The sequence below is a fragment of the Vombatus ursinus genome, unplaced genomic scaffold (genome assembly GCF_900497805.2).
Source record: "Vombatus ursinus unplaced genomic scaffold, bare-nosed wombat genome assembly UNPS02014793.1, whole genome shotgun sequence".
Lineage (NCBI taxonomy): Eukaryota > Metazoa > Chordata > Mammalia > Diprotodontia > Vombatidae > Vombatus > Vombatus ursinus.
The window spans coordinates 5,247,250-5,262,616 of NW_020954571.1; the positions used below are offsets into that span (position 1 = coordinate 5,247,250).

The 15,367-nt window shown below is 43.7% G+C and overlaps 1 protein-coding gene across 1 annotated transcript in view; it reads left to right on the plus strand.

Annotated features, from left to right (window-relative positions):
* Positions 1-15,367, plus strand: part of SARDH (sarcosine dehydrogenase) — a 141,014-nt gene that overhangs the window by 18,750 nt on the left and 106,897 nt on the right. The window contains exons 4-8 of the mRNA XM_027869641.1: positions 702-881; positions 2,608-2,731; positions 3,873-3,973; positions 11,222-11,326; positions 12,080-12,209. Of these exons, the coding sequence (XP_027725442.1) occupies positions 702-881; positions 2,608-2,731; positions 3,873-3,973; positions 11,222-11,326; positions 12,080-12,209 (640 nt within the window). The remainder of the gene's footprint in view (positions 1-701; positions 882-2,607; positions 2,732-3,872; positions 3,974-11,221; positions 11,327-12,079; positions 12,210-15,367) is intronic.

Consider the following 15,367-nt stretch of genomic DNA (forward strand, 5'->3'; position numbering starts at 1 on the left):
CCCTCTGTCTTTCTGTCTCTGCCTCTCTTTATCTCTCATTCCCTCTCTTTTCATCTCTCCTCTTTCTCTCCTTCCTTTCCTCCCTCCCTTTTTCCCCTTCTCTCTCTTCTTCTGTCTCTATCTCTCCCCATTTCTCTCTCTCCCTCCCTCCCCCTTCCCTTTTTCTCTTCCTCTCTCCCTCTCTCTCTCTCTCCTCTTCTCCTTTCTTCTCCTCCTTCTTCCTCTCTCCTTCTCCCTTCCCTTCTCTCCCCTACCCTCCTGTTCTCTTCTCTCTCTCTCTTTCAATACACACACACACACACACACACACACATGAGAGAGAGAGAGAGAGAGAGAGAGAGAATGAAAGAATCCTACAAGACTAAATGTAATAAAGTATTAGGTGCACACTATAAGGTGTTCAGAGAAGCAAGAGACTTCTGTGGGTGGGAACAATTAGGGAAAGTTCTGAAGGGAAAGAGATTTAGGCCAGTTCTTCAAGGAAAGGTGGTCTTTGGGGGTATATGGGAAAGGTGGGAGTGCATTCCACTATTCAAAACAAGCATGAACAAAGGGAGGATCTGGGGAGTGAATCTGGCACATTGTTGGGTGGTGAGATCTCTATGGATAGATTAGAATTCATTATGGATACTAAGAGGAGGGACCAGAGGTCTGCTTTGTGGGGACTCAGAAGAACCTTTCTCTCTTTATCTTACCTCTAGCTTGGCAAAGCCTATGCGATAGAGTCTCATGTCCTGACACCGGCAGAGACCAAGGCTCTATACCCATTGATGAATGTGGAGGACCTCTATGGCACCCTCTATGTCCCCCACGATGGCACCATGGACCCTGCAGGCACTTGTACAGCTCTCACCAGAGCAGCTACTGCCCGGGGAGCCCAGGTATGGAAGGCACTTGGGACACTGGGTGCTCCCCTTCCTCAGCACCTTATGGACTCCTCCCTACTCAGAAAAGAGCACTAGATTCTGAGACAGGAGAACTAGGTTACATTTCTGCTTTACTTTATGACATTGGATGAGTCATTTTATTTTTCTGTGTCTCATTTACCTCCCCAAGAAAATGGGTGATTGTGCTTTCTTTCTGGGACAACCAGAGGGATTGGCAGCATTGGCAAGAGGACCTTGTTGACTTCAGAGGTAGCTAGGTGGCACCATGGATAAGGTGTTGGCATTGAAGTCAGGAGCCAGAGTGATTTGGGTTTGAAGGCACAGTCAAATAGCTCCATTTGAATCCCAATGGCTTTATTAAAGTCTGGTTTTCTAGAGATCTATTTCAAGAAGTCATAAATGAAAATTACATAAGACAAAAGAGTTAATTGTCTCAGTTTGAAAAAAAAAGTAACGATAGAATAAATAAGTAGGAAAGAAAAAAACATAGCCCTCAAACTCCACATACCTTGTGAAGTATAAGTGGTCAAAATTTATATTCCTTTAAACAGAGCACCTGCATGTAAGGGTACGACTCCCCTCCTGGACTCAGATCACTCTGGTTCTCATTGATTGATCAGTAGTAGGCCCTGGCTAAAATCTCCCTTGGTCATTGTTTGGTTTTGATGGCTCGGAGTGAGTGTAAAGAGAGATTTTTTTTCTGTTCTAGCCAGAAACTCTGGGGTTCTTCCCCCCACTGATTGATTCTTTTGTGAATGCAAAATTGGCTATCTTTTACCTCAATTATTACCCAGCCTTTAACAATTGAATGGGTGTTGCCTCAAACCAACTGAGACCTGAGAGAAACCTTAGCTTAAAAAGGCCAAGTCTCCCACTGTATCTGGGGCCACCTCAAGTCATCCTGACCTATGTCTTGCTGTGGGTGGGAGCAATTAGGGAAAGTTCTGAAGGGAAAGGGACTCTGAATGACTCTGGAAGAGAGAGTGGGGCTGATGCCTTTGCACAGCCCTGCCTCACTTAAATCTAATTCACTTGCAAGTCAAGACATCACCCTCCTGATGTCATTGGTCCTCTTGGAGAACAAAGGATGAACAACAACCAGAAGTCAGGAAGACCTGAGTCCAAATCTTGCCTCAGACACTTACTAGCTCTGCGGCCCTTGGCAAGTCACTTATCCTCTAAGCCTCCATTTCCTCACCTGTAAAATGTGATGATAATAGCACCTACCTCACAGGTTGTTGGCTAGATCCAATGAGATATTACATGTAAAGTGCTTTGTATAGCTTAAAGTGCTATTTTTATAAATGCTAATTATTTTTACTACTACTACTATTATAAATTACTGTTATTTGGTAGCAAGGAGCTGAGGTGCAGGTCTGGCATTCTTCTGCCTATCTCACCATAGAGCCAAGTTCTCTCCACTCCCAGACAAATGAACCTCTCTTTAAGCAAATTCTATCTGTGAACATCTAGATATTTACATCATAGAGAAATCAAAATGTGGATTTTTCTCTTTATGAAATGGAAGGTTCATCTTTAGATATTTCCCTGAAGAAAAAAGGATTTAATCCACAAAATGTACTATTTACATAAAACAGGTATGGGTCACAGAGATTATGTAAATTAAAATATACCTGCAATCTGTCATTTGGCTTAAGTGTCTTGAATCCAGGGATGGAAATCTGGCTTGTTTTACTCAACTGTATTTTTTGAACACCAGGTCATTGAGAACTGCCCTGTGACTGGCATTCAGGTGCGAACGGATGACTTTGGTGTACGGCGGGTGGCAGCAGTAGATACTGACTACGGCTCCATCCAGACTCCCTGTGTGGTCAACTGTGCAGGTGGGAAGACCCAGACATCCCCACAGCTCTGTACTAGCCCTTCTGTAGGGTTTCTCCCTGAGAGTAGGATGAGAGGGCAGCGAGAAAAGAGAAAGAACCCACCTCCCAACCTCCGTAATGCTTGACCCTAGGGAGTATACTACCATGGGTTTAGGCATCCCCCAGGTCAGAGGTGGGGAACCTGCAGCCTCCAAGCCACATATGGCCCTCTAGGTCCTCAAGTGAGGCCCTTTGACTGAATCCAAACTTCATAGAACAAAGCCCCTTAATAAAAGAATTTGTTCTGTAAAATTTGGACTCAGTCAAAACCTCATCCAAGGATCTAGAAGGCCCACAGGTTCTCCATCCCTGCTCCAGGACTTTTCTTTAAATCCTTTGAAGCCAGGAGCCTACCTGCAGTTTATTACCTGTGAGACCTTGGGCAAATCACTCAAACTTCATTTAAAAAAAATTATTGATGCTTTAAAAAACCGCTGCTATCATTTCCCATGCCATACCACCCTTATGTTATAGCAAAGAAATATAGCTAAGCAAAGCAAAGGGAGGCATTGATTGCCTCTGATAGCACAGTCCTCATGCAGCTCTCGCTGCCACACTTCTCTATGGAGAGGAGGGAGGCATGCTTTCTCAGTTAGACCTTTGCAGTCAAGATTGGTCAGTGCATTGATCCGAGTTCTTAGGTCTTTCAGGATCATTTTCTGTCACATTATTGTGGCCATTTTGTAGGTTGTTCTCTCGGTTCTGTTTGCTTCCCTCTGCATCAGTTCATACAAGCCTTTTGAGTTACTCTAAAAGTTACTCGAGTTACTCTTTTGAATTGGGCCTTAATTTCTTCATCTGTAAAATGAGGGATCATAGTATCATAGATTTTAAGATGGAAGGGACCTTCAGGGACCTTCAGGGACCTTCAGGGATCCCTTATTTGATAGCTGAGGAAACTGAAGCAATACTTGCTTGAAGTCACACAGATAGATAGTAAATGGATGAGTAGGACTCCATGTTGGGCATTCTTTCCATTGCTCCTGGATGAGATGATACCCACTGCTCCTTCCAGATCTAATTTTTTGGTTCTCTGACCTCCTGCTCTCTGCCTGAAGCCAGGTTGTCAATGGTCTCTAATGGATCTGTATTCTACTCCTAGGAGTGTGGGCAAGCAGCTTGGGGAAGATGGCTGGAGTGAAGGTGCCACTCGTGGCCCTATATCATGCCTATGTGGTCACTGAGCGCATTGAAGGAATCCAGGTGAGTGGGGAAACACTGTAGCTCAACATAGTGGATAGAGCACTGGCTTTAGAGTCATGCCCATTCAAAGTCTTCCTCAGAGACTTACTAACTATGTGACTGGTAGAAGTGACTTAACCTCTCTCTGCCTCAGTTTCTTTATCTGTAAAATAAGGATAATAATAGCACCTATTTCCCAGGGCTGTGGGAATCAAATCAGATAATATATTCAAAGTGCTTTGCAAAGCTCAAAGCACCATATCAATGTAAGCTAGAGGCACAGGTAATAACAAAAAGCAGATAACCTGAAATGTCTTTTTCTATTTACCTTTGGAAAACGCATCATCTCTTTTTTGGAAGTGAGCGAAGGATAACTTTTTATTCTTGAAGGAAATTCTGATACCTGGCTTATTGTGGAGCTAATGAAAGCCAGACTGATATGGACTAGGACACTGTGTTAAGTCAACATGGGATTCGAGATTTGCTCCCACCCCCCCGATTGTCTACAAAAGAGATAAGACAGCAAATGAATTTAAGCCAACAGATACGTATTAAGTACCTGCTATGTGCAAGGCACTGTGCTCATTTCTGAGAATACAAAGAGAAAAATGAAACTATCCCTGTCCACAAAGAGTTGATCTTCTCCTGGTGGGGAGGGGAAGACTGCAACACTACGGAAGTGAGTAAGACAAGGGAGGATCATGGGATTCCAAGAATATTGGTGGAGGTGGGGAGGTAATGGAGCAGAGCACTCATAGCTCGGGGTACAAAGGATTGTTTTATTCCCATTCATTCACAGAGGGAATGAATAATCGAAAGGTAAGCCTAGCCTTGTAGCAGCAAATTGGGTAGGTTCCTGAAATCATTTTAGGGATACCACTGTGACTGCATGCATTCCAGTGAGCATGGAAACAGGTTCAGAACATCAGAGCCAATAGAGATTTCAAGAGGACAGTCAGGTTCTGTGCAGAAAAGATGGGCATCGATGGAGAAGACCAGACGGTGGAGTATGAAGGGGACCCCTTTACCCTGTAACGCGTCCTGATGTCTGCTCCTGGATCTATGCAGGCCAGGCACCTAGCAACTGCTGGACTTGGCCTTTTGTTTGAATTTCGACTTCAGGGAGTATGCTGGGGAACACAGTCTCTTCTCTCAATCAGCCACCAGGGGTCTCTCTTAGGCCACACTTGGTCCAGCATTGGCCAGAAAGATTTCTGCAGGCAAGGATGCAACAGGGCAGAACTTTAAGACACATCACGAGGAAGAGACAGGTAGAAGGGCAGTTATCAACTCAATATAAGGACAGTTTTCCTCGTATCTTTTTATGTTTTCCATCGACTATTTCTTGTAAGCCCCACGGAGTTAGCTTTAGGAAGCAGATGGCTGTATTTTTATTTTTTGACATTTAGAATTGGTGTCATTTAGGCCTCAACACTGCTCTGTTCAGAAACAAATTGGACTGTCTTGTTAAACAGTGGTGACGCTAGTGATGAGGAACCATTTGCTAAGGGTGCTGTTGAGAGTATTCACATTGTAGGTACAGGTCAGACGAGGTAATCTCTGAGGTCCCTTCCAACTCTGAGAATCTGTGATTTTTTTGTCATGAGATTCTGGGGTAGAGCAAAAGGACCACTGGAATTCCAAATGTAGAAAGAAGACTTCCAACTTCTCACTCCCACCACCACATTCTTGGGTTTGCCTTTGAGTCTGAGACAAGGCTTCCTTGACCTGTGAATAAGTACTATTGTAGGACCTGCTTAATCTTTACTTGGCCAAAGGGAGTAGAGGGATAGATTGTGTAGAAGAGATTAAGCCGGTAATGAAGACTAGGCCAGTTTTCCTGTCCAAGGAGGTGCAAAGATAAGATGACCAGACATTCTAATTTGAGTGAGAAAGTTCTGCTGTTCTCTGAATTGGTCAGACTATGTGTGGAGTACTGCGTCCAGTTCCAGGTGCCACAGTTTAGGAAGGACATTTACAAATTGGAGCATGTCTAGAAGAGGGTGACAGAGTTGGTGAGGATACTATAGACCAGGTCATATTAAAGAAGGAAGGAAGGAAGGAAGGGGAAAAAAAGGAGGGAAGGAAAGAAAGAAGGAAGGAAGGAAGGAAAGAAAGAAAGAAAGAAGAAAAGAAACAAGAAGGAAACAAGCATTATTAAGTGCCTACTATATACCAGGCAAAACTCAGTTGAAGGAATTGGGGACATTTAGCCTGAAGATTAAGATAATTAAGGAGGGGGTGGGGGGGAAAGGGGACGGTGCTAACAAGTATTTGGATTGCTATCATGTGAGAGAAATCAGATTCATTTTTAGTCTCAGGAGGACAGTACTAGGATGATTAGAGATAGAAGGGGCCTATTTATCCTACATAGTTTGTTGATATATATAAATATATATATACATACATATATATGTGTGTGTGTATATATATATATATTTTCTTTTTTGGTAAGACAATCAGGGCTAAGTGACTTGCCCAGGGTCACACAAATAGTAAGTGTCAAGTGTCTGAGGCTGGATTTGAACTCAGGTCCTCCTGACTCCAAAGCCGAGCTCTATCTAGCTGCCCTGTTGGTATATATTTGTTTGCTTGTTGTTTTCCCCATTATGTAAGCTCCTTTAGGGCAGAGACCACCTTTTGCCTCTTTTTTGTGTCCCCAGTGCTTAGCACAGTGGTGGACAAATATTTCTTGACTGATTGAAAAGCCGTCTAGGTCAGCCCCATCATTTTATAAAGTTATTGGTGGAAGCACCAGAGAGGCCGAGGGAAGAAGCTTCATTACAGCCAGAGCAAAGAAGATCTCCCTGCTTGGCTTGTCATCACTTAAGGTCTTGGAGCAGAGAGGCTGGATGACCTCTTGACCCCTTCTCCAAGGTATTATCTAAGATATTTCAGTAGAGGGGCTGCTTGGACTAAATGACCTCTAAGGTCTGTTCCAACCAATTTTGTGATTCTATTCCTTGTCCCAGCAGATGCTAGAGGCAGGTCTGGTTCTGTCCTGGGCATCTCCTCTTCCCATCTTCTTTCTTTGAAGCATCTTGTGTGACTTTGCAAATTCCCAATCTATTCAACAAAGCATCTGTGGTGCATAACAGTTGTTGAATCTGTAAGGGGATAACCCAGAAGCAGTCAGTCAGTCAATAAGCATTTATTACACACTTGTTACGTACGTGGTGGGAACTGAAATAAGTGCTGGAGATAGAAAAAGCAAAAACACCCGTTGGTTCTAATGGAGGGGACAATATGGAAGTAGCATGGGGATTTAGGGTATGTTTGGGGCTAACATTGAAACCCCTGGGCTGGAATTCCCCGGTATCCTTCCCCTAAGGCCACAGCCTCAGGACTTAGCTTGGAGCTAGGAAAAGATTAAGAAGCAGCTAGGTGGGTCTTTAGATAGAGCACTGGACTTGGGGTCCAAAAGACCTGGGTTCCAATACAACCTTGGACGCTTATAAGCTATGTGACTGAACAAGTCACTTAACCTCAATTTTCTCATTTATAAAACCCGCGTAACAATAGCACTTATCTCTCAGGGTTGCTGTGAGGATGAAATGACATAATATTTGTCAAGTGCTTTGTCAACCTTAAAGTACCATATAAATGCTAGGGATTGTCATTGGGAGTTAGTTTCCATCCTCACTTGACCCTTTTCTGTTAGTGTGACCATGGTAATGGAAGCTGTCCAAGGACTCTCCAGAGGTTCCATTCACCAAAACAAACAGAAACCCAAACTGTTTTATTATAGTATACGGTGCTTACTTACTGTTCTTCAGGGGGGAAGTTGCCCAACCCCCCCATGCCAGGCTGTCTAATGGGAAAGCCCTCTAGGCCTCATCTGGGGCTGTTTACTGGCAGGTTGCCCTGGCAGGTGGTAGGCACACATCCTGTCTGCTCCCCATCTGGACCTCCCAGAATCCAGGAGAACCTGGGGGCAACAGGGCTGGTGAGAAAGGCTATTAGCATTCAGCCAGCCACCTCTTGTTTATCTCCCACTTTTTCTCCATCTGGGTGGGCAGAGTTGTGTTGAGGCTTAAATAAGGTCAATTCTATATCTCAAGCAATAGAAATTCAGCCCACTCACTTCCTAAAGTTAACTCTATGAGGCTTTTTGGAAATAAACCACTCATTGATGGAACACACAAGAAAGATAAAAGGAATACATGTGCCAATCAGCTCTATCAGTCATCCACTTTCTCATTTGTTCCTGAGAAGTAAAGTAGCATCCTTGAGTAGGTCTAGACAATTGATAATCTTGTCTAGAATATGGGTTAGGGCTGAGTGGCTGCAGTGGTTAAGAGTAGAGGCATTTCGTATTCTAGACGGTAAAGGCAATGGGAAGCTTTTTCAAATGCACCAACAAATAGCTTTTGAATATAGTACATTCTTCCTGAGCAAGCTAGATAAAGCACACTGGAATTGGTGGCATTTCTTTGATATCAAGGGCTAGCCTCATGAATCTGTCAAAATCCTGGGGGCTCCCTTTGCTAGGAGATCAGGAGGAGAGGGTTATTATTTTTTTTTTGGCATGTACTATTAGGTCTAACAGTATGATAGACACTGATTGGTGGTAAGACAAGAGAAGTCACTCATTGTCACTTACCCTCAAGGAGCTTACAGCACAGAGGAATGGGGGTATGTGATCAGTAAAGTTCCTTTCAGCTCTAATATTTTATGGTTCTACATACTGGCAATCAAAAGAAATATAAAATATTGCTCCTGCCCTCAAGGAACTCACTGTCCAGTTGGAAGTGTGGACATGTACACATAAAAATGAATGAATGAGCCCACTATGTGCAAAGCACCCCGCTAAGCACAATAGAGAAACAAAGCAGTCTCTCCTCTCAAGGAGCTCAAATTCTAAAGGAAGACAACATATATAGAAGGCTTCAGCTGAAGGTCAGATGGAAAAATCCCAGAATCCTTAGGGTGTCTCAGCAAAGCAGATATCAATGCTTCTTCTTTTGTGTCATTTCCACTGATAAAATAATTTCTGTTTCTAATTTGGCAATCCCAAGGATTTTGGTAGCAAGAACGTTCCTTTCTGAGTCTTCTATAAATGTGGCTTAAGTACCTGCAGGAGCGGTTACCAGGCTGCATCTTCACAGGGGCTGCTTCCCACGATGATGGCTGAGGGCACCGGGTTCTAAGCAAGGCTCTTGAGTAGTGTCCTAGGCTGACTCCATCAGGGTCTGAGGGGAGATAGTGGTCAAGAGGTAGTGGTGGTGGCTTCACCTGCTGCCTCCTGTTTCTCTCTCAGGCTGCCTTGTTGCTTCAACTGGGCTGGCTCCCCTGCCCTGTGTGTGCGATACAAGGCAGTGGGTATGAAGAAATCAAGCTATACAAGGTCAGAGGAGCAAGAGAGAGTTGTAGACTGGGAAGGGTTCATGGAGGAGGTAGGATTTGAAGAATGAGTAGCGTTTGGACAGGCAAAAGAGAAGGGGGCAGAACGTGCTTTGGGGTAAGGGCTCAGCAAGGGGGAAAACAGGAAGACTCCTGACAAAGAAGAACCCCCCAGAGTGGGGAGATAATCAGAGAGACCCAGAGGCAGTGTTGGCACAGTGCCTGGCCTATAGCTGTCACTGAACTGGATGGCTGATTGAGACAGCAGGAAATTGTGAATGCCTGGGAGAAAACAGCCTCTTCTGTCTTGGATGACAAACTGGGAGGGGTTGTGTAGGGGGAGGCAAGGAGGCTTAGAGGTTATAACCAGGCAGCCCTGGTTATAACAGAGACAGGTTCTGGTTGGGTGAGTTCAATTCGAGAAACATTTATTAAGTGCCAATTATGTATGATTCACTGTGTTAGGTACAGGTCACACAAGCGTAAAAAATAAAAGTCCTTTCCCTCAAGGAGCTTATACTTACTTGGACAAGGGGAAGAAAATACAACATGTACATGAGTAAGTGCATTTTAAATACATACAAAGTAATTTTCAGAGGGATAGAATATTAACAACTAGGGAATCAATCAATCAACCAATGAGCATTTATTAAGCACTTACTATGTACCTAAGACACTGTACTAGTTCCTAGGGATACAAAGATAGAAGCAAAACAATCCCTAGCCCTTAGGGGATTGCTTCTCTGTCAGGGAAACAACATGTAACACATTTAGGCACGAATAAAATATATACATCTGGTGGGAGCTAATTAACCTACTCAATTAAGTCTCCCCACCCCCATTCAAAGTAAATGATAAGTGGCTACTGAATCAACTTGAATTATAGGTTTTAGACCAAGTAGGAAAAATCCTTGGAACTGGAATGAGATTGCCCAGGTGTCATGTCTGGGCCTAGGAAACTTGGTCATGCTGCAATTATGAAACAGGTTGAGTAGGGAATCATTTCAGAGACTGGGGTAAACACAGCGATTCAGTAAAAACCTTGAGAAGGAGCCGTCTGGGGGAAAAGAAGAGTCCCTGGGGTAATTTCCATTCTTCATAGATAGAAGCCCACTTTTCCCCTTAATGGAGCTCCTGTTAAACAAGGTATAGTTTGTTGGGCTCCTTGTTTATCCTTCTGTGCCTATGTACACACTGCTGTCAACTGAAGGGTTGGGGACAATGCTGACACACTTATGGGAAGATGTGAAGTCCAAAGTCTTCCAGACCCTGTTGTAGCTCACAAGGCTAGGGGGGAAGGTAAGGAAAGAGACTGAGGCCAAGGCCAATGCAGGGCTTCTCCTTCCCCCCCCCCCCCCCCCCCCCGGGACTTCAATAGAAAACAGTATGTTTGCTTCAGCCTCTCCAATGCCTCCCTTCTCCACATACTTGATAATTTACAGATGACTCTTGAGTCTTGACTAAGTATCTACTCCAGTTCCAAGGACTTGGTCTAAAGCCTATGACTGAGATTGCTTGATTGGACATCTAATGAATTATTTTAAGGACTGAGTAAATCAATCAAGCCTACCCTCACATATATAAAATAAATGCAAGGCGAGTTTTTTTTTTTTTTAAGAAGTCACTAGTCTCTAGGAAATGAGAAAAATCTTCACATAGAAAGAAAGAAGGATTCTAAAAGGAGGACTAAGTCAAGATCAAGTACATTTGAGGCAGAAGAAAGGGAGAACAGCCAGTGTAAAGGGATAGAATTGAGATCAGGGATCCAGAAAGATCTCATGCTATGAAGGAAGGTAGGGATGGATTGAATACCAGAGACAGAGAGAGAGAGAGAGAGAAAATGAGAAATTCCTTTCTCCTTTTCCTTCTTTTCTTCCAGGCTAATAGGTTTCTTCCCATGCCTTTTTTCTTCTTTTTTTTTTATAGAACATGCCCAATGTTCGGGATCATGATGCTTCTGTCTATCTCCGTCTCCAAGGGGATGCCCTCTCTTTTGGAGGATATGAGTCCAACCCAATCTTCTGGGAAGAGGTGAGTGGTATCCTGGTGACAATGACCTGGGGAGGAAGAGGGAGAAACCATATTGATCTGCTTCTTTGCAAGGTTGAGAATTACTGAGGATTAACTATGAGTTTGTTTGAACTCCTGACCCAACACCAGCAAGCTGTGAACTTGGAACTGTCTCTCCAGCTTTGGGGGCAGCCTTCTCTCTTGACTAATTTTAAGAGAAGTCACACACTTGTGAGGTGGCCAGAGTTAAAGATCACAGTCTGTGTATGGGGAATAGAAAAACCTGCATGAAATGGTCAAACAAACCCATTACCTAAACCTAATTAGTGGAATAGGGACTGGATCTGGTATTTCCTTGGCCTAGAGAACTCTCAGGTGAGGAAACTCTCTCTACTGAAGCAGCCTGGTACTTTCTCTGCAATTTATGGTCAGTGTTACCTAGGTCCACAAGGTTAAGTGATTTGGGTGGGATTACACAGTCAGTGAGTCTCAGAAGTGAGACTTGAAACCAGGTCTCCCTACCTCCACAGTCAGTTTTTTGTCCATCGAAGTACGACCACCTTGCCTCATATCTCTAAATACTGAAGGAACCCAACCTAAAACATGAGAGACAGGAGACTCGAAGGAAGGACGCTGGGCTGAGATCTTGCTGTAGTCGCTGGCTTCGGCCCCTTTTCTGTGATTAGTTGTGAAGGTGACTTGTCTTTTAGCCTTAACTCTCCCTCTTCTAGCGACCGGAGCGTACCTTTTCCAAGACCCATCTTATTTCTGCAGGTATCTGCTAAGTTTGCCTTTGGACTTTTTGACCTGAACTGGGATGTGTTTACCCAGCACGTCGAAGGTGCTATCAAACGAGTACCAGTACTGGAGAAAACGGGGATTAAATCTACTGTCTGTGGCCCAGGTTAGTACAGTTATCTCGTTAAGGTTGGAAAAAAAGTCTGGCCTCTGGGGAGAACTGAAGGAGTTGGAAACAGACGTGGGATGTAAACAGAATGAGCTCAGCTCCTAAAATACTCCCACCTTGAATTTATATATAGCACCTTTCTCTCTCCTCCCGTCCCCCTCCCCACCTCCCCATCCCCCAGTATTCATGTGGATCGTGTCACTGAGGAGGTGAAAGCAGGGGGGCTACTCCCATTCTACAAGGGAAGAAACTGAGGCTAAGAGCAGTGATTTCCCCAAAGTGATCAATAGCTTTAGCCCAGCTCTGTGTTAACTAGGACAGCAGCTATTCAAATAGAAGGAAGCTGGATCTGTCGCTTTCCTTTAGAACAAAAGAATTTCAAAGATCATTTAGTCTAGACTCTTCCATTTTACCCGGGAGGAAACTGAGAATCAAGGAGAGAAATGACTTGCCTGAGCTCAAAGTTGGAACTTGAACCCAGGTCTTCAGACTCTAAATCCCGTGCTCTTAACACTGAGTCTTGCTGCAATGTAATAAAAGCAATAGCTTGCCATAGAAAAACATCTTACAGACATTACGTCATTGGATCCTCACAACAATCCTGGGAAGTAGGTACTCTTTTTAATTCCTATTTTTCAGTCAGGGAAACTGAGGTAGGCAGAGGAGGAGTGATTTGCCCAGGGTCACACAGCTAGTAAGGGTCTGAGGCTGGATTTGAACCCAGGGTTTCCTGAATCTGTCAGGGGTTCTTTCCATCATACACATCTAGCAGCCTCTGCCTGTGGCCCTTCCCTCCTCCTTTCAGAAGCCTTCCACATCTTTCACATGTACCATTCTGTAAACTGAAAGAGCTCTGATGGGTGTGTTAGGTCCTCTTCCTCCACCTTCCTCTTTCCTTTCCACTTCTGTGATTTCATTTGTTAATGCCAGTAACTCTGAGGGAAGGTATTATTTGCATTTTATAGAAGGGTAAAACCAAGGCCCATAGAGAAACTTCCTAGAGGTTGCACCAGTTTAGTAGTGTCAGGGTTAGGACTAGGCCCCCAGGTCTCTCGCTTCAGACTGGAGCAGATTTTTCCAATGCCCTTTCCTTTGCCAGGATCTGGATAGTTTCGATTGGCAGCCCTGCCTACAAGACAGGAGAACAAATAGATACCAAAGCTCCTGGCTGTTTTTCAGCTTTAATCCATTAGGCTAATAAAGAAGTATTTATCTGAAATTCAGGACACACTTCCCCAGTAGACAGATTAAGAGAAACACACACGTGAAATACCAGCTTGAACTTATGGTATGTTGGGGGGGAAAATGACTAATTTAGCCCTGCAACCTCCCTGGGCTTGTGTGGGATTTGGAGTGAAAAAAAAATAAGTGTTTAAAATAATACTTTAGGGGGAAAGAATAACTCATAGCTTAAAAAAAAAATTTAATTAGGTGGGAGTCTCACCTTGCATTTTGGAACCCTGTTTTTATGGGGCAGGAGACAGAATGGAGGGAGGAAAGGAAATTTTATTTTTGATTTTTCAACTATGGTTGATGGCCTCTTTTGGAAATAATTGTCTCTCCATGCCAGGAAAGATAAACATTGCCAAGTATCCTTTGGCCCCCAGGAGATAATAGGGAAGTTGGATTCCTTCAGAGGAGCACATTCTTAGAGGCACAAATATCATAGTCATTTAATTCTAGGATTTGTAGGATTGTAGACTGATGATTCTAGGATTGTAGAACATAGAACTGGCAGGGACCATAGAATATGATGCGTTCAACTCTAGAACTCAGAGCTGGAAGAAACAGGGAGCAGAAAACCATGAAATAGAGAACATGGAATTTGAAGGGGCAGTCTGTCTAAAAAAGACTTGTGGTTTTTAGTGGACAACAAGCTTATTATGAGTCAATGGTTTAATATGGTGGCCAAAAAGTGCTAATGCAATCTGAGGCTGAATTAAGAGAGGTATGGCCTCCAGGAATAAGGAGGGTGATTGTCCCCCCTGCCTCTGCACTGTTCAGACCACCTCTTTTCAGTCGTAGACACCACATTGTTGGAAGAGATTGATAAGCTGGTGAGCACCCAGAAGGAGGAAACTTGGGTGGTAAAGGAACTCATGCTCTAAACATTTGAGAATCAGCTGAGAATTAGGACAGAAGAGAAGACTTAGGATAGATGTTATTAGGCATTCAAAGGATTGCTATGTGAAAGATGGATTTGTCTGGCAGCAAGGTGAAGTAGATAGAGGACTATATCTGAAGTCAGGAAGACCTGAGTTCAAATTCTACCTTTCATTCACTCAGTAAATATTTACTTGCCAGGCACTGTGCTAAGCACTGGGGATACAAAGAGAGGCAAAAGACAGTCCCTGCCTTCAAGGAGCTTACAATCTAACGGGGGAGATAACATACCAACAAATTTATACAAAGTAAGCTATGTGCAAGATAAATAGGAAATAATTAAAAGAGAGAAAAAAAGCACTGGAATTAAGAGGGGTTGGGAAATGTTTCCTGCAGAAGGTGAGAATTTAGTTGGGACTGAAAAGAAGCCAGGGAGGTCAGTAGTCAGAGTGCTGGAGGGAGAACATTCCAGGCTTGGGAGACACTCAGAGAAAATGCCCGGAGCTAAGAGAAGGATGGTCTTGTTCATGAAACAGCCAAGAGACCAGTGTTGCTGGATCAAAGAGTATGTGTTATGATCTGTGTGACCCTACACAAGTCACTTACCTTCTATTTCCTCATCTATAAAATGGGGATAATTATAGCACTACCTCACAGGGCTGTTGTGAGGATCAAATGAGATACTATTTGTAAAGCAAAACTTAAAATGCTGTGTAAATGCTAATTGTTGTTGTTGCTGCTGCTGCTGTTGTTGTTATTCTGCTTGGCCATAAAGGGAAGAACCAGGCGCAATGGGTAGAAGTTTTAAAGAGGAAAATTTAGGCTTGACATAAGGACAAGCTTCCTAACAATTAGAGCTGCCCAGAGAAATGAGTTAGGGCAGCTAGGTGGCAGAGCGGACAGAGTGCTGTGCCTGGAGTCAGGAAGACTTCCTGAGTTCAAATCTGGCCTCAGATACTTACTAGCTGTGTGATCCTGGGTAAGTCATTTAATCCTGTTTGCCTCAGTACCTTACCTATAACATGAGCTGGAAAAAGGAAACGGCAAACCAC